The sequence below is a fragment of the Megalops cyprinoides genome, chromosome 3, assembly GCF_013368585.1.
Source record: "Megalops cyprinoides isolate fMegCyp1 chromosome 3, fMegCyp1.pri, whole genome shotgun sequence".
In the NCBI taxonomy this organism is placed as follows: domain Eukaryota; kingdom Metazoa; phylum Chordata; class Actinopteri; order Elopiformes; family Megalopidae; genus Megalops; species Megalops cyprinoides.
Genome location: NC_050585.1, coordinates 44,693,795 through 44,715,671, shown reverse-complemented (window position 1 = coordinate 44,715,671; position 21,877 = coordinate 44,693,795). Strand labels below are relative to the sequence as shown.

The 21,877-nt window shown below is 39.8% G+C and overlaps 1 protein-coding gene across 1 annotated transcript; it reads left to right on the top strand.

Annotated features, from left to right (window-relative positions):
• The first annotated feature begins 2,647 nt into the window (after positions 1 to 2,647).
• On the top strand, positions 2,648 to 16,965 carry sfxn1 (sideroflexin 1). The gene is made up of 11 exons (XM_036524586.1): positions 2,648 to 2,783; positions 10,771 to 10,940; positions 11,292 to 11,462; positions 12,244 to 12,342; positions 12,493 to 12,568; positions 12,904 to 12,989; positions 13,238 to 13,365; positions 14,169 to 14,218; positions 14,944 to 14,993; positions 16,012 to 16,059; positions 16,804 to 16,965. Exons 2-11 carry the CDS (start codon positions 10,777 to 10,779, stop codon positions 16,898 to 16,900), a joined length of 969 nt encoding a protein of 322 aa, XP_036380479.1. The 5' UTR covers positions 2,648 to 2,783; positions 10,771 to 10,776; the 3' UTR covers positions 16,901 to 16,965.
• Positions 16,966 to 21,877: the final 4,912 nt, after the last annotated feature.

The following is a 21,877-nucleotide window of genomic DNA, read 5'->3' as shown; positions in this document are numbered from 1 at the left end:
GTGGAGGAACAATGCTCTCATCAAATGAACAAAATCACGAATGATGATTCTCATCACAACACACATAGTCATAAGGCTTAAGACTTACAGCAGTATCATACAAGAACCTAGTCTCAACAGCTCCACTCCACATATTTGGAAATCATATCACAAATCGCTGACATGGAGAACTGAAGGAGGAGGGTAGGAGGCAGTGAAGGTGATGAATCTCTGGAATACCTACATTTTTTGAATAAATGGAATACCTGAATAAATGGAATACCTGCACCTGTACTGTGACCCTTCCCCTTATCTCCATTTCACCTGTGCTGTGACCCTGACCCCTCACCTCTGTGACCCTGCTGAGTCCCAGGGTGACACACACCAGACACACTACCAGCAGCAGCAGCTCCAGTCAGAACCTTCTACGGAGGGCTGTGGGGAACAGGTCAACTACGGAGGTCATCGCACACTCCAGACCCACAAACTACAGGCAGACACACAGACAGGGAAAGAGAAAGAGAGTCGATGAGAATATCTGTGCAGGTCATCAGCCAATCAGTCAAAAAGCCATCAGCCATCATGGAGATGTTCAAATACTCCTTTACACATTACACTTCTCATTATGACCCGACTGCAGCAGGAATCATTGCAATATCTCTTGAATTTTATGTGCTGTTTATGCTGAAACAAGGTGAGGGAGGAGATGTGGAACTGGGAAATGGGAAATGGGAAATATTGCTGGCAAATAGTGAGGTGGCAAGGGTTTGTTGGGAGGTTAGGGACAGAAGGAGGAGATGGACTTACTGAACCCGCGGCTGTCCAGCCCCAGCAAAATGACCATGATGAAGAAGCAGACGGCCCAAACCTGGGGCAGGGGCATTATGGCCACCACTCAGGGATATACAATGACTGCCAACCCAGCTGTCCTACCAGATGATGTATGGTGGGACACTACCTTCTATCAAAGGTAATTTAGCCCTTTTTTAATTGCCTCCTGTAGCTACACATTTAATAATCCATTATTTTCAGGGTAACCCTCCACAACCAGGAACTAACATTTATTACAGGTAAGGAAAATCTTGTGTAATTTAACATTTTGCCACCCAGATGGGTGCGCTGATACCATCTAATGTCAAAACCAACATTGTCAAGTTGTGAAATGAATCATTTGGAATCATTTAAGCCATGAGATTGACATACAGCTTGGGGGTGAGGTCCTTTCCTCTCCTACTCCTTCATGTTAAGCACTCTAATTAAGTCTAAGTGTGTGTGTGTGTGTGTGTGTGTGTGTGTGTGTGTGTGCGAGTGCGTGTGCGCGTGCGTGTGCGTGTGTGTAAACATTTTTAAGTTCAGCAACAGTGAGTGTCCATTGACTTGTAGTAATTGATTTGACGTGTTGTACATGTAGCTGGCCACAGAGGTCAGGAAGCCCAAAGCTGATGGTGTAAGAGAGGATCTGTTTGCCTGTGGCCATAATAACCTGAAGCAGAAAGCACAGACTCACTGCACAGGTTCTGAGATAATGTACATGCAACTATGCCAAGGCCCAAGGGTGGACGCTGGTGGTACTTTGTGTGATGCTACATGCCACATGAGGCTTACCTGCAGGTCAGAAAGGCACGGTCATGTCTCCATTGCATTCAGTTTTCACTTTTAACTTCCAGGATGTGTCATTTGAATAGGACAGTACTTCATTTTTGTAATACAGGTTTCATTTATCATGTCTATGATCAAGGGGGGGGGGGGGGGGGGGGGGGGGGTTGGTGTTAACTTTGCTAGTAATTACTTGTATTAAACAAAGTATCACTTAAAAGTAAGGGTTTGGGACAACGGGTTTACAGTGCAGTGCCGTTTGCGGGGAGAATGTGACATGGCGTGCACACACTTGCATAGGAAAATACCTTTTGGAAAGAACATCTTGTTTTTACGCCTTCCTATCACCTCCCTTAGCTGAGCGAGTCCTCTAGCCTACCTTATGGCATTTGGCAACGGAGGACCACTACATTTGCGGCATCGGTTGCCCTATAGCTTTACCAGCAGATGTCATTGTGGTGCGTGCTTCAAAACAATGTACACTGTATGATCTCAATATGGATATATTTAGCATTTCAACTATGCCACAATTGGTTCAAATAGGTCATTGCTTCCAACCAGTCTGTGATCCTCATCACAGCTTAATTTGAGGAAATATCCATTAGTTAGGGTATGTTCTCTCAGGTAGATGGTTGATTATTATTAGCAGTAAATATAGCCTACATTGACCAATGAAGGTGAATGTGTGTGTGTGTGTGTGTGTGTGTGAGAGAGAGAGAGAGAGAGAGAGAGAGAGCACACAGATCAAATATATTTGAAACATACACATATTGGAAATTTCACAAACATGATATACTGTAGAAGCACAGAAGGTACCACAATGGTAGACTGACCAAGACAGAAACTGTCGATGATGACGTGGATAGAACCAAGGAGCTATTTCTGTAATATAAAGCAATGATATTCATGGGGACTTGTCTGTCTACGGAACGCTAAACAGGAGTTAAAATACTTGCAGATACTTCACACACTCATTCAAGACCTTGCTAAAAGTGTGAACAGAACGCTCAAGTTAGAATTCTCTCATCCATGCAGAAAATACATTCATCTGGGGAGACTGCTATTTTGAAATAATCAGTCGATTCTCTTTACAGCCGGAAGTTCTCCTCTGTTGCTCTGCATACGAGAAGCACCTCGCTTCACGAAGCAATCCGGAGCACCCCCTTGCACACGAACGGTATTATCAAACAGCGAAGAAGCCGAGGACAGTAAGTAGTTATCTTCGCTAATACGTTTTTTTTTTATCCACGTCAACGCTCGTCCTCCGTTTATTTCGATAAGAAAGGAATCTGTTATTTACATTGGCTGAAGATCCGCAGAAGTGACTCGTTCTCTGCTGCTGAGCATGTGATATACATCATGGGGGTCTGGCCGTAATTGACACACACACACAACTGGACAGATGCTTGAAGATGGTTTAAATCAGACATCTTGACATTGTTACTATTTTGCACCTAGCTGTCTTGACTAGCTGTCGATCTATGAGCTAAATCTTACACTGATTTTTTATATTTGGATGCAGCCTAGATACATCCACTCCAAAACAGAACACAGAGAATGGTAGCATTTTCATAGTCAGCTTGGAATGGAAAGTTCAGTAAAAATAGATTTTCTCGAAGCGCTCATCGGAGTCGTACGATTGAATCTTGGGTCTGTTTTCCAATGAAAGGTACCTAAGCGAGATATAAGTAGTAGCAGTAATACAACGTACTGTATCCTTCCAGGTTGCAACAGTGTGTGGAGTCTAGCTCTTCTATGAGCAAGCTCTTATGCCACCGGTGTTAGTTGATTAGCGAGCTGGCTAAAACGGTTCGTTTTAGGGTTAGCTAGTTACTTTAACTGCAGCTTGCAAAGCGATTGGTTGAACTGCAAACACGAGATCTAACTGACACACATAAATCGCGTCCTTTTAGGAACCATTGTTTTAAACATGTTATACGTTTTTTTTTCCGTGCATTTGTACCATTAAATTCTGACTCGGAGGGTCGCAACTGGAAGCGCTCTTTCTGGAATGAGAAACATAGAAAATGGTTCATTCCGACTGTTAAATTGGTGTTCAGTTTGGACGCGAGTTGGTGTTTCTTGACCCATATGCAATCACGGTTGTCAAAGATGGGAAAGTGAATCACAAGCAAACGTGCCATCGCACAGATGTGCAGATCAGAAATGTAGACACTCATCCGATTTGAGTGATTAGGTAGACCGGTGTTACTCGTCTTATTGACACAGAAACATATTTGACAATTAAGGGAATGTAAATCTTACGCTTATGTAAACAGTATTGTGCACGATCTATTTTCTTGCTGTTTATGAAGCCTGCAGTTTGGTCTGCATGCAGCATGATGAAATCTCTTAAAATTATTACACCAAAGATGGCTGCTGGAACAGAGCAAAGAGCAAGAGGCATCCTATCTGAAGCACTTTGTACTGTTAGCTACCTAGCTAATAATTGTAGTCCCTTGTTACTGGACAAGGGTCCATACCAGTAACAATCTCACAGAAGAGACGGGTTTCCCGGAATGAGAAGACACGGAGGCACGGTTGTACTTCGTTCTTGTTGCAGCTGTTTTTTCATCCCTATCTATGAACACGTTGAGTATCAAGATTGGTTAGCCAGCTAGCTACCTCCAAAACCACGTCTTTTGCCTTTTTGCACAATAAATGCAGCTGTTTACGTCATAAGTCTGAGTGTTCTAAGGCCAACATTTATGATCCCTTTTTAAAAATATGTCGCTGTTGATATGAATACGCTTGAGTAGCGTCACTATTAATGATTTAAATGTGGGAGAAACGTTTTTTTTGTCATGGACCATGGGGTCATCTGAAGTCATTGCATCTTATTGATATTACCGTACGGAGCAAGAAAGGTTAAATAGAACAGGCCATTACGTTCTAAACTGTGCTGTAAACCTAGATTGTATATTAACTGCAGGCATAGATAATCATGCCATGGTCTAAAACAACATGCCATATGTATTGCCTACTTGGAAGGAAGTCGGTCATTGATTGTTTTAATATTATTTATTAAACAGATTATTACAAGATCATTGTATGCGCCCTTGAGAGATGACCGTTAATTTAAAGTGGAGGAAAAAGTGTTGTATAAAATTAGTATAAGAAGATTTAAGATTAAGAAACGATTAAACTGTTGTGGACAGCAGTGAAAAAGCTGCTAATATCTTAGCATGTTTAGCGAACATCTCATCACATCTGCATTCTTTTCCTTTTTCAAATAAGTTGGATAAGAAATGGATCACATATCAAGTAGGACAGGTAACACCAGAACTTGAATACCTGGCGATGAGCCAAGTTGTAACTTTGAGTCACAGCTATGTTGCTGCTTTGAGGATTTATGTAGCGCAAAGCTTGTGGTGATCTTACGCTAATACAGTATTATATTACCAAGCATGTTGCAGATGTGTACCACTTTATCGGATTAGCAGTGTTCGTTGCAGTCTGCCATTGCTGTTGTAAAAATAGCTCAACTGCAATTGTTCTTTTTTTTTTTTTTGCTCTGTAACTGTTTCGCAGGAAAGCACAGCCTATGGCTAATTTAGAACCTGAATAAAATAGCTACTAATATAGAGAGGATAAAAGATGCCTCGGTGTTGTTAAGACGCACTTTGTTTTAACTAGTTGCTTCGTGTCATATAAAGGTAATCCTCCACCCACTGAGATGCGGTTTATGCTTTTGATCACGGAGGTTGCACATTGTCCACAGAAGCTTGTTCCCCAGTTTCCGCTCCGTAGTGTTAGGTTTTTGAGTGTATGGACTGACACTCACGCATGAACTCATACCCATCAGACTGCTAGTCAATTAGCAGCCCTCGATCAAACAAATGTTCCTCCTTTTGATGACCCTTCAGGCCCTGTAATTAGAATTTTCCTCCTTTCACAGATGCAAGCAGCATGCATTCCCATTGTCATCAGTAACTTGGCTTTGTTAGATCATAAGTAATATTTCACCCTGGAATATGCTTAATATTGATGGGTCTGTTTCGATATTAATTTTTTAAACAGGAAAATAATCGGACATTAAAAATTGTACTGTTACTGCTTGTAAAATGATTGGATTTTATTACAGGTGATGCAGTAGTTAAACGAGTAAGGGTGAGCATCTTTGTATTCTTGACCTTCTAATGAAACGGCACAAAGTCAAGCACTTCATTGGAAGGAGGAAGTGATGTAAGCAAATACAGTAAGCCAGGTTATTTGCTTCTGTGCTGCAGAAAAAGAACAGGACAACAAAGCTGTTATCCCTCTTTCTCTTCAGTGCTCTCCGAGCCTGCCAGTTTCAGAAACTGCACAGATCTGCACATACTTAAATTATCTGGATAGGCTCATCTCTTTTGCAACCACTGTTGGCCTATGTCGCCAGGAAATCACTTGATTTTGTTGCAGACGGAAAAGAATTTATTGGCCGGCAGAAGAGAAGGGCTTTTGATTTTCATGTCCAGTACAGTTTTTTCTAATGATGGGACAGTTTTTTTTTTTTTTCAAGCATTGGTTTGAACGACTGTCCCTAAGGGATAGTTTCGGTTTGACCCCTTGCAGTACTCGGAAAAACCACAATAGTGGTTGCAGATCTGGGGGAATGATTAGGAGTCTGTTTAAAAGTATAAAAATATGTGCTGCCTGACATACTCAAATGGACAAATGGTGGCAGTCACAGTTGTCTTTAGAAGCCCAGGTCAGCGGTGGGGTCATGGAAGGTCCATGCGGCCATGGAGAGGTGTGAAGGAGGCTTTGATTTAGCTTTCCATAATAGGGCCCGTCCGTTAGTTTCCATAGCAACACTGCTGAGTCAGCAGGTCTCCTGTAGGTTTTCATTAGCGCTGTTTTCTCTTCCCTTTTCTTCTGAAGAGACTGGCTGAGCTTCGCCATAGAGCGTGTGCACGCGTGCGTTCTCATCACTCCGGCGAGATGACACAGGCGTTCCTGTCTTGCAGCTGGCCGGCGACGTGCTTTCTGCTGTGGCATCAAAATTTCACAGCGATGGTCTGAAACAAAATACCCTTTGGAAACCCTTTGACCCTTTCATGGTCATAAAATTTCTTTCTGTAGCTAGTTCATTTTACATTTACTGTGTGACAGTATCGTCACTTTCTTGTCCCCAAGACAGTTTTAATTCCCTGTGTTCCCTGTGAAAAATAGACCCGTTTAGACTCCCCCTGTAAAAAAAAACCCCATTCCCTTCCTGCATTGTGGTTTCTGTGAAACTCCCCTTTGTACTCCATAAAACATTTCTGATGGTTAATTAGGGCACGTTCCACAGTTTTCACAGCAATTTCATACATCATAACAAGATTCAGGGTTGCATGCAACTGCTGTGGAGTTTTAACGTATTTCATTTATGTGTGAAAATGATGGTTTCCAGGATAAAAAAAAACCCATTTGAGATTCAATAAACAGTTTTTGAGGGGTCCCTGTGGTGGTTGTTTAGTAATACATAAAATCAAACCAATAAGCAAAAAAAAAAACCCATAAAAAAAGACAGCATGCACAGTTACTGGAACTGTGGCATTCAGCTGCATCGAAATTGTTCATTTTGAACCCCCTTTCTCCTTTATGCATCTCTCGTTGGAATTGCCAGGCTTTTATTACCACAACAACCTCCTGCAGTCGCGCAGGAGCACCGAAGCGAGACTGTGCATATTCATTCATTCATTTCTGAAAGTGACCCATGTCTGACATCGGTGTGAACGGACCTCCATTCTGAAATGTCCTGTGGGGGCTATAAATAACAGCAAAAGACATCGTGTCTGTCTAGTCACGCAGAATTATAACGACAGGAGCAACCTGTCGCATGCAGAGTGATGTAAAAATTACTTAAACATGCTTGATACCAATTTGAGCATTCCACACGCAGGTCACACATAGGCCTCAAGGCTGGATATTCGATTTATTTTCACATATTCATGTGGCCCAAATTGGAACTGAAAAGATTAGACTTCATGTGGTTTATTTATTTATTTATTTATTTTTTGCTGTTCACACTGTTCTAAAAACATCCCAACTGGGCCACATATGAAGGAAAAATTGGAATTGGGCTGCTTTTAGCTGCAGTTTGAATGTAGCCGTAGACAAAAGATTAGGAGTGTGTTTTAAGTTGTGCTATTAAAAGGATCACCATTTGAGCTAAATTAGAAATGACATGTAGCTGCCTTGCTCTTCCTACTGTTTCTGTTACTTCTGTTGTTTTCAGAGTGCACATGGATGAAATGTGACCTTCACTATCTTGTTTATTTTTTTTACTCAAATCACGAATAATTGAGCAAAATAAACAGGTTCAGTAGCTTCAGGGGTGTTGAATCGTTCACTGCAGTGCAGACTCTGTGTGTTCAAGTTATTCCCATCTGCCTGGACATGTCTTGCATGCTGAAGAATGATAATTATAGTTCATCTTCACTGGTGCTGACCTGTGGGGTCGATGGCCTCAGTTGACATTGTGTCACTGTGTAAGTCAGAAATGTGTTTCCTTGTGCTGCATTGAAGTGGAGTTATCTTCAAGAGGACAACAGATGTCTCCTTTTCCCCTGCCTCCTTCAAGGTGTTAAACAGCTACCAGCCAGTGTGACTGCTAATTAGCCAGGTGGAGAAAAAACAATTCAGCTTAACAAATTTAATATTCTCCTGTCTTGCTTGGTCTATAGCATTAGAAAATCTTAATGTTGTTCTCTTTTCCCATGCTTTAGTATTTTCTTTCATATGCAGCCAGCTAACAAGCATGTATGCAGGAAAGAGTGACTGAAAGGAGACCACGGTTGTCTTCCTCCCATATAGAGAATGCTCATTTCTTTTTGTGAGCATGTACAATTCACTTGGTATCGTGCCTGGCTTCTTTTTGTCCATTGGTTGCCTAAACATACCTACTGCTGCCAAATGTAGTGTAACCACACCCTAGTCACATCTGGCACACAGCTGTACTTAGAGTGACTCGCATTCAACTGCTCCTCACCTACAGCTGGCTTTGAGCGGAAGAGGCATTTTTGTTGTTTAACACTGTACTTAAATACATGTCGCTGGAAGACATATGACACCATAATTATGATGTGGAGAGCTATTGCAATGACATTGCTGCATCCTCTGTATTATACAAGGATACGAGTGGATCAGATTAGCCAGATCCCTTTCCAATGCTGTGGTGTGAAAGGTAATAGTGTAGGTAATGTCAATCTTCCTACCATTACGTGTAATAGCCTCCTGGCCTAAGGGCTTTTGAAGGACAAGAATGTGGCTTACAGGGCTCCACTGAACCGGGCCCTTGCTACTCAACATGACTGTAGCTTAAACGTATAATTTGCATCATATTGAATTCAGCTTTACTGTATATTACTGAACAGATGGAACAGATGCACAGGGAATACATTTTTCACAGTCTATGCTTTGCAGCCCACACGTATTATAGGTCTCAAAGAAGAGTGTCACAGTGCCAGTGCCAGTAAAACTATACAAAACTTTGATTGCTCTCAAAGTCAGGCTAGCAAGCATTCCTGCTGACCCCAAAGCAGTGACAGCAGAATTTCTCCTAGCTTGGCTCATCAATTCTGTGAAACTTTTCTCTATATACAGGTGTAAAAAAAAAAAATGAATGTCATGATTAGGTTCATCTGCAAAGAATTTCATTAACATTGAGCTAGCACCTGAAACACCTTTAAAACTTGGAGCCCAACCTTCCTCAAGGACAAAACAGCGTTGTCCTCACTGAATTAATGTAGAAGACAGGAACTGAGCTGTATGTTATTTCGTGAACTCCCTGGTTCTGTAATATGACTTCTTCATACTGAACTTCTGCTTCTGTACGAAGGATGGCAGCAAGCAGTTGCCCCTGCATTGTGGCTTTGTGTTCATATGAGAGCATCCAGCTAGCCAGATCAGATCACAGCATGCAGTCCTGACTCTGAATATGTCTGCCCTTTTTTTCAAAGATGAAGCTGTACCTCAAATATAGTCCAAGTACAGAGCATTTGCCAAGTTGCCATGCCAACTTAATGTGAAAGAACATGAGTGGACAGGGGAAGCTGGGTTTTTTTTTTTAAGTGTAAAAAATACATACTCACTTTTTTCAATAAATTGTGGGAATGGTAATAGTAAAAGATGATTATGATTTTTAACATAAGAAATGTATGTCCTGGCTTTTAAAAAAGTGTATGTGCAGTTTATTCACTGCACAGAAGTGCATTTTCCAAGATGAAATCCAGAAACTTCCAGAGTTTCTAGAGTTTTTATTTTTATAGATTTTTATAAAGCAGAATGTGCTGTTGACTTCCTGAGAGGCTAAAACAACTCTATTTGTGTGAGGGGACAGGTAGTTCCATACTCACTTTGACTTCTTTGACTTTTTATAAATCAAAAACAAATAATCACATTTCAGCATAGTGGGGATCTGGATCATAGACATTCCAATTCAGTAATAAAAAGTAAATCTAAACTACATTTTAGAAAGAAAAAAAAGATGTGACTTACATGTATAGTGCTTCAGTCTGTCAATCAGTCTCTTGAAAGTTTCCTATCAATATCCTAGCCAGCAGGCTAATGATTTCCCAGATGAATTTTCCTTATCAACAACTTTTATGATCCGTGCTTAATCTTGATTAACCATCCATTTTTTGGTAGCTGCATAAATTTCTACAGACCAGCAAGAGCAAAGAGAAGTAATAAAGCTATGTCAGTTCAACATTGGCTTGTGAGCTGGTGCTGCCCCTCTTTAATGCTGATTTTTTTATTAACTGAACTACAACAACAAGCTGTAATAATATAAACTGTTATTACCTTCACCCAACTGTCAGATCCAAGTTTTTTTGATTTACTTACAACATAACGCTGTACCTGCTGTTTTTTACCATGGCATTATATAAAGGTGAACTTGACACTTAGATTTTTAGTATTTGAAGCAGTTTAGGTTTTTATTAACATTGCAACAAGGCTTCCTGTCTTCGATGTCTTGATGAACAAAGTGAACGTGGTTTCTCTGCAGCTGTGCAGCTCCTTGTCCTGAAATGACACAGTGATGCACAGCAAGTGACGCAGCTCAAGCTGTACCGCCATTAAGAAGAGCGACCGCGTTTTTAACGTGTTATCCGCTGGTCGGGGCAAAGCATGTTGCACAGTTATTGAAGTGCCCTTCATTGTTGTAGTGTATGTCACTGCTGATATGTCTTCATTTTTGTGAGTCGTGCTTTCTGTTCTCCGCAGATCACCATGACTGTAGAGCTTCCCACAAACATTAACATTAAGGAGCCACGCTGGGATCAGGGGACTTTTGTGGGAAGAGCAAAACACTTTTTTACCGTTACTGATCCCAGGAATATTCTCTTATCCAATGAGCAACTGGAGAGTGCCCGACAGATCATTCATGACTACAGGTAAGGAGCTGCGGGTGTTTTTTGCCAGAGGTTTTGCTACTCCACTTGCACACCATTACGGGCACAAATATACATTTTTAACTGTATGAAAACTATCCCAATTACACTAGCATTCCAGTTTGAATGATATTATTCATGATTACAGATACACTCCATCATGTGTCATCCACATTTACAAATTCAGTCCACTGGATTGTTTGTGATTAGAGGTACTAAAATACATTTCTGTTTCACTGGAAGATGTCACAATATGTTCCTGCTGTTTCCATGGAGATTCAGAGAATGTACTTTGAGGCAGTGTTTTAGGACTTGTTTGTCACACTGTTTTTTATTCTTTTATATTTTTTGCAGGAAGGGGTTGGTATCCCCGGGCCTCACAGAAGATGAACTGTGGAGGGCAAAGTACATCTATGACTCTGCCTTTCACCCGGATACAGGGGAGAAGATGCTCCTGATTGGTCGAATGTCTGCGCAGGTCCCTATGAACATGACCATCACAGGATGCATGATGACATTTTATAAGTGAGCGTTGAATTGTGGGAGTTTATCAATGGAATTCAGAACCACTGTAGAACTCAAACCAAAGGAGCAGTTCCCTTCTGTGGGATAGCTTATAGTTAGCCGTAGCTTTGCTTAATTCCCTGACCTTCATAATGTATTCTGTAGTTTTATTTATTTATTCATTCAAGCTGGTGCGAGTGGGCAGTTTTAGGGGGTTACAATATGTTTTAAAATTTGTGTAACAGTAAATTATTTGTTTTCTCCCTTTACCTTTAACTTGCAACTCCAAGTTCAGCTATAACCCGTAATATGTTTTAGGATCAGTTCCACACAGAGTCAGCATGTACTCTCTGACACTTATGTGACCTGGACAGCTCATCTGAATTACTGAGCCCCCTATATCGGCAAATCTACATACAGTAATAATCAGTGAAGCTGTGCAGCACTGATCCCAGACCAAGCCCTTATACGCACATACACCTTACCAACAAAAGTTGTAGAGTAATTTATAAACTTGAAATAGCAGATTGCCAAGTGCAGAAACTGACTGTGAAAGTTCGGCTTTAGATGCCTTTATCAAGGGTAGTGTACAGTTCTTTCATCTTACACATTGTGGAACCCATTTACAGTTTGTAGGTGGTGTTGCAATGGGGCAACAGAGGTTTTGTACCGTGTATAACAGCAGGGATGAAGCAGCTCTAAACAGTTTGAACTTCGAACTCTGCACTGTTGCCCCATGTAGGTAATGGAAACTCAGCAGGCGAACCAGAACAGGTCATAAATAATCAAATTCTCTCTTCAGGACAACTCCAGCGGTGGTGTTCTGGCAGTGGATCAACCAGTCTTTTAACGCCATAGTCAATTACACCAACAGGAGTGGGGACGCCCCTATTACTGTCAGGTAGGAGTGGCAGCCAATGAGCCGGCAAAGTCACAATCCGTAACGTTTGCATAGTTTTTTTTGTTGTTTTTTTTTTTTTTTTTTTTTTACATATAACCCCGGAGGTGGAGTGTGTGCACATGGAAGCTAACTTGAATTTCTCATTTCCAGTCAGCTGGGTACAGCCTATGTGTCTGCCACCACGGGTGCCGTCGCCACCGCTTTAGGGCTAAACGCACTAACCAAGGTACTCATCCATCTAACAGTCATTCCAGTGACCATTAATGGGATTGTGTCACTCATAACCACGGCCTTCCGTCTTTAACTCAGTCAGCCCATCTCACTCTTATTTTTCTCCCTTTTTCAGTTCTAAAGCACATTTGATTTGGTGTTTTTAATGTTTGAAATCCCTTTTGTGTGTGTACTCAAGTGACAAGTAACATCAAGTAACATGTTTTTTTGGGTAATACATAACATCTTACGAGGATGTTTTTCTTCTGAGACATGGTAATGCAGTATATGTTTGATTTTTACCATGTCCTTTGATTCTGAGTGAATAACCTTTTTTTTTTTCTTACACAGCATGTCTCACCTCTCATAGGACGATTTGTTCCTTTCGCCGCTGTGGCTGCTGCTAACTGTATCAATATCCCATTGATGAGGCAAAGGTAGGATTGCCAGATGTATATGCCAAAGTTCTGTTTCAAATTCTGTTGAAAATGACTTACTCTTGACTTGTCAAATATGGCTTTGAATTCTTGTTCGGGGGTTGTCCATAATTACGTAAATAAGTGCGTTAAATATTTTTGAGCCATTTATACTACATGCTGCTATTTATTTATTGTAAGTGAATCCATTGCAACATAAATCTGGTGATAGCAACCACACTGTGATGTCTTCTCTTTTGTCATGTTAGAGAGTTGAAGCACGGTATTCCTATCATGGACGAGAACGACAACAGGTTAGGGGAATCCACAAAGGCGGCCCAGCAGGCCATTACACAGGTGGTCATCTCCAGAATCCTCATGGCCTCCCCTGGAATGGGTCAGTAATCACAGTCCTACTGATTGTGCACTCTAGCAAATGCAACAGATCCAAGTGTGGGAAAGCCAGTTGGTGTCCGTGATAAGTTAATCTATCTGTTTAGGTTAAGTTATCTGTTTGTCTGTCTGTCTGTCTATACTGGACAGTTCCAGTCCATAGGTAAAGGATTAGGTTCAGCTGTGCATCAGATCATGAGCAAGGGACTCCATACGTTTAAGAGGTTCTTCTGACAATGGTTCAGTTGTTATTTTTTGTAGAATATTTTGCTTGAATGCTAATGGTTTCTTATTTTTGTGTCACAGTATGTACAACATGTACATGCTGTCTACGCATCTGGTTTAGATGTACCCTCTCCGTAATGTTCTTGACATAAAGTGAAATTCCTCCCCTAACAGACACAGTTAATGAACACTGTTCTGTCAGCAGAAGTTAAACAGTGTCAGATCTTAACCTTGGCCTCAGGGTCCAGGGGCAGCGTATCTGGCTGTGTGTACAATTGCCCTTTGTCTTTACCTTCATACATTCTCTCAGCACTGTGATAATGCCTTCATGTTTAGACACATTCATCATCATCAAAACATCAAAATAATGTCTGAAATGATATTGTAAACCATTGCTGTGCTGAACAAGGAGTCATATTCGCTGGCATATCTGTAGGTGCTTTTTGAAAACCCGAAAAACGTGCTATGCAGATGTGTATGCAAATAAATGCCAGTGCAGATGTAAAATTAACCCAGTCTTCTATTTAAATGAGTCATTTTCAACATACTTACACAGGCCTGTGTTGGTTCTTCTTTTCACAGCTATTCCACCATTTTTAATGAACACACTGGAAAAGAAAGCATTTTTGAAGGTAAAATTTGCTTTTTGCCTTGATATTAACCATTGATCTGTCATTCAACATAAAACATGGTGGTCTCCCAGTGTGTGACACTACAACAAAAGGACAAGTTTAAGCAATGGTGGGGGGTGGGGGGGGCGATTATTTTTTAAAATAAATTACTGTTTTTGGTCAGTTTTACTACGTCTGTTAATTTATGTGTAGAGCATCGGCCAGCTCTGTCACACTTTCCCAACCTGGAATTCTGAGCAAAAACGGTAGTTTTCTATTAATTTTACACAAAATACAATAAAGTTAAAACGATATGAGAAAATGTGAAACATTTGCTTTCTAAGTCACTCCTGAACTAAGTTTTAGTTACATACAGTTTTAGGAAATCACCACTTGGACAGCTTGTCATGTATTTAAAATCACAGTTTAAGATCACAGTACATTCTCAGATTCAGTTAGTTTTCTCTCTTTCTTTTGGTGTCGAGAGTTAGATTGTGCTGTTAATCGAAAACTGGCAAACATGAGATTTTTAACTTTAACTGGGAGGGGATTTTAACTATTGTAGTGCCAGCCACAGTAGCAATACACATTGATGCAGTGTGGCACTGACTGTCCTTTTTGTGGTAATGACTTGTACGGTATGCACGTTGTTGCTGAACATGCATCCATAGTTGCCCTAAACCACAGCCTCCTCAAGCTCCTGTGGGCTTTGTGGCCTCCACCTATATAAACTCTCTGCTTTTCAGAGATTTCCATGGATGAGTGCACCCATACAGGTGGGATTGGTGGGATTCTGGTGAGTAATGGCGGATTTGTACTTACTTAGCCTCAAAGTGCAAAGAATAGGCACTCTCTTACTCAGCCTTCTTAAAAAAGCACACCACAAGGCATTCTGTGTGTGTACCATGCAATTATAGATAGGATGCTCTTCACAAGAATAAATGCTTCTACAGGGCTGCGGTGTGGCAGAGTTGTTAAGAAAATGGACATGTAATCAGGTGGTTGCAGGTTCAACTCCACTGCTGTTGTACTCGTTCACATGGTAGTGTAACAGGGCTTGTAATCAGAAGGTTGCTGGTTTGACTCCCTGCTGGTGTACTGCTGTTGTACCCTTGGGCAAGGTACTTAACTCACAATTTCCACAGTAAATACCCCACTGTATAAAGGGATAAAATTGTGATTCACTCTGGATAAGTGTGTCTGCTACATTACAATAATGCAAATGTAATGTAATTTACTGGGTCAGTACACGTCCAGTGGTATGAATCATTGATATGTAACATTCAAAGTAGGCTCTGTAAATTTCCCTGTATAAAAGGGCTAAAGTGAATGAATAATAACCTGGTATAGTAAGCTTGGCACTGTGTATAGAAGTTTTGATTAAACTGTTAACTAGCTTCCCTGTCTGAGCATGCTGGAATATATTTCCCTGGAGGTTCTTGTGTATAACCCTATCCCACTAATCACTATGTGACATGCTCAGACAAATCCTGATCATTAACCCAACAAGGTAGTGATATAATTATGTGCTTAAAGGATGTGGGATGATAACACAAGTTACTGTAATTTTAGTCTTAAAGGTGAGGCAGAGCACTTATCCTATGAAAAGTGAAGAAAAATAAATGTCAGGTCACTGTCATTAAACTAGACTAGGCCTGTCCTCAGAGAGAATGATGGTAGACCACTGTTTTCTCAATGCTGCATTGAACCTAGTCACATAAGAGCAAGGGCAGTTCAGAGCGTCCTTCTAGAGACACCGTATGGATATTATGGGATGGTTTGTGATTTTGATCGTACTGTGTTTGTATTTTCAGCTTGGTTTTTGCCACTCCCCTTTGCTGTGCACTGTTCCCACAGAAGAGGTGAGTAGACCAGGTGCAGGACTTTCCGTGGGAGCAGAGAGAGATTGCCAAATAATATTTGTGGTGATTGGCAATCTGTGTCATGCTAGGGCTGGGCGATTAATTGAATTTTATTTTCAATTACGATTTTTTTTATATTTATTTTTTATTTGTTTTTCAGTTGAATTATATTTAAAGTTCAAGAAAATCCACCGTTAACCCTTTCGCACCCAACTTATTTCTATGCTATGTAGCGCGCCTGTTACATTACATGGTTCATTATGTTTTCATTTGCGTTAAGCGTCCCGTTGTTCTCAGTTAGCATTTGCTATATTTTTTAATGTTAAATTGCTGTTTCCTCAAAGCTAAAATTAGCTATTTTTCCAATCTAGTATTCTAATCGGTTTTAGCATATGCGCTAAGCAGCTAATCACACCGGTGTGACCGTACATGCGAAAGGGTTAAAAAGAAACGTTTATTTTTAAAAGTTCATTAAATGCAAGATGTTTCCAAATTCAATGAGTAATCGTGTTAAATAATCGTGATCTCAGTATTAACCAAAATAATCGTGATTATGATTTGTGCCATAATCGAGCAGCCCTAAGTCACGCTGTTTGAAAAGTGTCGTTTTGTGACTCCATAATAATATTTTTTACATATTGACAAATTTTTGACTGTATTTGACCTGTGTATTTTGAGAAAGAGGAATTTTGGACATTCTAATTGTTGTCTCTGCCTGTCTGCATCTCTGCATGGTGTCTCTAGCTCGATGTCGGTGAGCCGCTTGGAGCCAGACCTCCAGGAGAAGATTCGGGCGAGTCACCCAGGTGTGGAGAGGGTGTACTTCAACAAGGGGCTGTGAGGACCAAACCATCTCATCTCAGTGCACTTCCCAAGAACACAGCTAAAGATGACCCCCTCATTGTGTGTGCCAAAGTTCCCTCATCTTTTATCATGGATTCCAGAGTTGTAATTTTTTTTTAATTAAAAGCCTTTCATATGCCTGATCTATGTTTCGGGGGGGGGGGGGGGGTTTGGGGTTTGGGGTTGGGGGGTTTACTTGGATGTTTTTATCCTGCAGTATTGATTCTTCATTGTGAATCACATGTTGTGCCATAATTGCGTTAATTTTCCTCACGGTTCAAAATTAAGTAGTTGACAAAATGCCTGGTGTTTTTTTTCTGTTTTGGTTTTAAGTATTTATTTTTTTTGGTTTGTTCACAGTAGTCAGACCTCAATATGTGGATTTATTATGATATAATAAGGGTTTGTTAATCATTCTCAGCTCCTCAGTTTCAAAAGTGCAATTTCTAGAAGGAAGAGATCAGGAAAAACACAGCCCCTCCTACAGTAGGGCCTTTCATGTGCCAAATGTGGTCAAGCTCATTGCCATGTGTGACCCTGTCTTCAGGTCACCTCTGAATTTTGAAATAATCATATACTGTAGATGCATTCTGATACTGGTGGAATTATCAAGTCATATTCCCTGTCATAATGTGACCTGTTAATAACCCTCATGTTATCATATTGGTGCTGTGATATTATCATATTAGTGTATAACTTACTTCAGTCTGCCTGGCAGTCTGCATGAACAAACTGCAATTCTGGAGCATGATTAAAAAAAAATGTTGTGAAGTCACATTTCAGAAATCAAAATGGTTAAAGTCAGTTCTGAAAGCACTGTAAAACAAGACATTTTTTCTGGCAACTTAATCTCTTATTTGCGTGATTACACATTTTACAGCAACATAAATTTGTGTTTTTGGTCTGTTAGATCACAGCTGGTATGCTTTTTTATACTTTTGTACAGTGTACGACTTCTTGTTTCACTTTTTTCCAATGACATTTTTTGACCATTGCTTCATTCACTCAGGCGACGGCCTTGGATTCCACAATGTTTTCTTCCTGTTATCATCAGATTTTACAGGAGAATCAGCTTTAGTGACTTTAATCCAGCAAAGATTATTCATCCAAGCCCAGTTTGACAAATCTTCTGCAAAGTAACTACATTCTTCTGAAACTGGCTGGAGTAACTCATAACTAGCTAGCTAAGATATACTATGAGGGGAAAATGTCTCGACACTAGCAGGATATCTCACATGATGAGATGATTTCTACCTTATTAACTGCCAATGCTTAAGTTATCTTTATAACAGTATAGTATTAGCAATAATTAGCAACAGATGAAATTAACTGTTCCAAACGAGGAAAGAGTTAGCCAGTTAGCAGTAATGTTCCATGAATTGACTTTGCGTGATACATTGTTTACTACAAGCATACAGTGCAGTTATGTTTTTGGTGCCACCATTTAAACTCAATTTATACTCTCTTTAAACTCCTCCTGAAATTGACAAAAATTAGTTGCTCACAAAAATATCTTGTTTTACACTAAGTTTGTCTGAATAGTTGTGCAATAAACTACTTTCAGGAATTCTTGACTGCAGGAGGCCAGCGGTTTTGTGGGCTCTGGTTGTCCATAGCAAGTGTTTTTCAGCACTGAAAATCCTTAACACTTGACGTGCCAGCAGATTTCAAGCAAAGCTACGCTTTTTCCAGTTTGATTTGTAATGGCGTATTGAAAATAATAGATTATTTCTGCTTTCAGTAAGTAAGTTGCACTTTTATTATTTAAGCAAAGTACATTCCTGATGGCACAGTGCAGTGAAATTATACTCATTGAGGATTATTTCAGAAATATGGAATAATTAATGTTTTTACAAGAATCATTGGTGCTTTAATGATCTGAGCTACATTGCTGAGGGCCCCAATATTTACGTATTTACTCAAACTCAAAAACGTAATGCTTGAGCCGTACATGATCAAGAGAGACCGGACATGTTTGTTTTATTAATGCAACACTTGTGTCATACTGGCTGACAGTACTGGTGTTGGAAGCATGATATTCAGTGTGATCTTTGTTGTGTTGAAGGCCATGCAGAATGACAAGTTGAAGAGCCTCAATTATTCAGCTGGTTTTGGCTTCATTTTTTTTTTTTTAAATGTCAACTTTGTGTCATTATAATTTTGTTGTTTGTGAACATTCCGATGGGTCGACAGTGTTACCTGTTATGTTCTGATTCTGTGATTCAGTGTGTCAAATATAATTATACATATATAAATATATACATACATAGAGATATTTCCAAGGCTTATGAAGAGTGTAGGAGATATGTAAAGATAGTAAACACTCATGCATTGAGAGAGAAGAGTAGTGTTATTCCACAAGAATGAACAGTCAGTGTAGTGTGAATGTGAATTTTCTAACAAATGAAATGTCTAAGTAAGAAAGGTGTTGTGCAATTGGGCTTTGTTAAATGGATGATGATCTGAAGCTATCTTTGATCACAGATAATGGTAGAGTGAAAATTGTAGTATTAACAGCCCTGTTGGAAGTTACTTGCACAGAACCCTTTTACCTCTGAATCCGCATACAAGCACAATATTTTGTACAAGTTGTGACATCTCTTTCTGTCAGTATTTTGAGTGTTGTGTTTGGGGCTTCAAGATCCATTCAGATTAAAAAGAGGACATGCAATTCCTCTTGGCACCGAGTAGGTTATATTTAGGCGGAAAGTGTGTGACTGTCGATGGTGGGAAGATCAGTGTTAGCTGGCTCATTGGCAGTGAATGTGGATATCGTTGAAATGAGGGTCACTGACTTTTTGACAGTATTCAGTGGGTGGGATCTTAACTGAGGCAACCATATATGTATCTAGTTCTGTCCATACTTTTATGGCCATGATGGTATTTCAGAAAGCCCTAGGCCTCAGACCATCTCGGTTTAACAGCCCAAGATCAGCATCAGCAGCACAGAACAAACCAGTATCTCAATGTCAGATCGTTGGTGAAATGCAGGACTGTTATCTCAGTGGTTTAAGAAATGGCACCATCCAGTCCAAGATTCCTGTCCTCATACCAGGGTATATATTAATACATAGAAATGAAATACAGATAAATCACACTAGGGGAAAAGCAGAAATGTTTACAGTAATTGAGATGAAATGGAGATTATAACAAAATTGTGCAATAAAATGAAATGTTCTGATAGTACTTTTTTGTTTCTGTTAATGGGGTCACTGTGTTGTGTAGGTTGACTGGATGAAATAAAAATCCGTTATGTTTTAAGGAACAAACAGTTCTTCTCTTTTCAATTCATATAATTTCAGTGTACAAGAATATTCTACATGCTTTATCTTTCTTAAAATACAGAAAATCAAACTGTTTGGTCTCCAATTTAATGTCATAACATGTTATCCTACATTTACAATCTGTCAAATCTGTTTTTTTTGTTGTTGTTTTTATTTTAGTAAATCTAGCATGGTAATTTGGTATTATCTAGCAATGTTTTGACAACAGGAAAAGCAGCAATATTGTAAATTGTAGACAAGGGCACATTCATGAACAGATATTCTGGCAGTTAAGAGACATACCATGGGGTGGCACTCTTTTTACAGATTGGTTTTTTTATTGGAATTTAATTTCTCCGTGGTGAACTGTCAGGAACGTTTTATGAGCTACTACTAACTGTATGTAACAGGGGTGGTTAGACAAGGAGGATTTTTGGAAATGGGAACAGGCATGATTAATGTAGGCCGTGGAGAGAAATGCCCAGATTTAATCTAGCCGCAGCTGGCTTCGCCTTTATACACATGAGTAAATATTTCTCATTAATCATTTTGAATTTGAAATTCATTAGTGTCAAAGAAATTGAAAGATATAAGAGTTAATTACATGTATTTAAATGTGTGAAATGCATGGACAGAATGCATTACAACTAGATTGAATCCACACCAAAATGATTTAGAACACAAAATATCAAATTCTTGATCTTTTTTTTTTTGGCAATAACTCTAAATTAGACACTCAATCCAGTATGTCCTCTAAATACTACTTACTAAACAGTCATTGTCACCTATTTGTTCCATCTTTCATGCTGTAGGGAAATGGGAATAATATTTGTTGGTCCAGGCTTGTCCTTAAACACCAAATTAGCAACCATTGACTAACAAATCGTGGTCAAGAAAGGGATAAATCACAACAAAATGGCTTCAAGGGATCACCACCAAACAGGCTTTATACAGAAAAACATACACTGTGAAAACTGGTGTGCCCTCTGGAGGGAGTTATCAGTTCTGCATCTATATATGGTCTCTTTATGTGTGTGTGTGTGTGTGCGTGTGTGGGCACGCATGTATGGCTTTCACACAGCAATACACAAGCACACAGATACATAGACATTACACAGTGAAGTCATGACTATACATTCTGACATGAAGTGGATTGTGAATGAAGGGCAAACCAAAGGATTTTGTTGCCTGATCTTAACTGACATTAATAACCATGTATGCTATGGTGTGCTCATTTACATTACATTTACATTTATTCACTTGACAGACGCTTTTATCCAAAGCAACTTACAAGTGAGGCAGAGTGCAACACAGGCAAAATGCCCATACTGGCATTCTGTAACAAATCTCACTGTTATTACCCTAGGTTTGCACCCTGACTTTTATGATATTATTTATGTGTGCACTTTGTGTTGGCAATCCTCATGGCCATTTTGGCTTTTGATCATTTTTATTTCTCTTTCCCACATTGAAAACAAGTTGGTGCTAAACCACCATCCATAAGCAACACGTAAATGGATTGATCTATGAGAGATTGGACCAACCATTTAGATTTCACAGGCTGTTTTTGCAGAAGCATTTAATCCAGTTCTACACAATTTCTAAGTTAATAAACATATGACTTTAAACTGTTGTGTGAATAAAGGAGAGGTGACCCTATACTACCTCCAGCAGATTCAGACATGTCCTCTGCAGTCACTTCAGCTGAATTT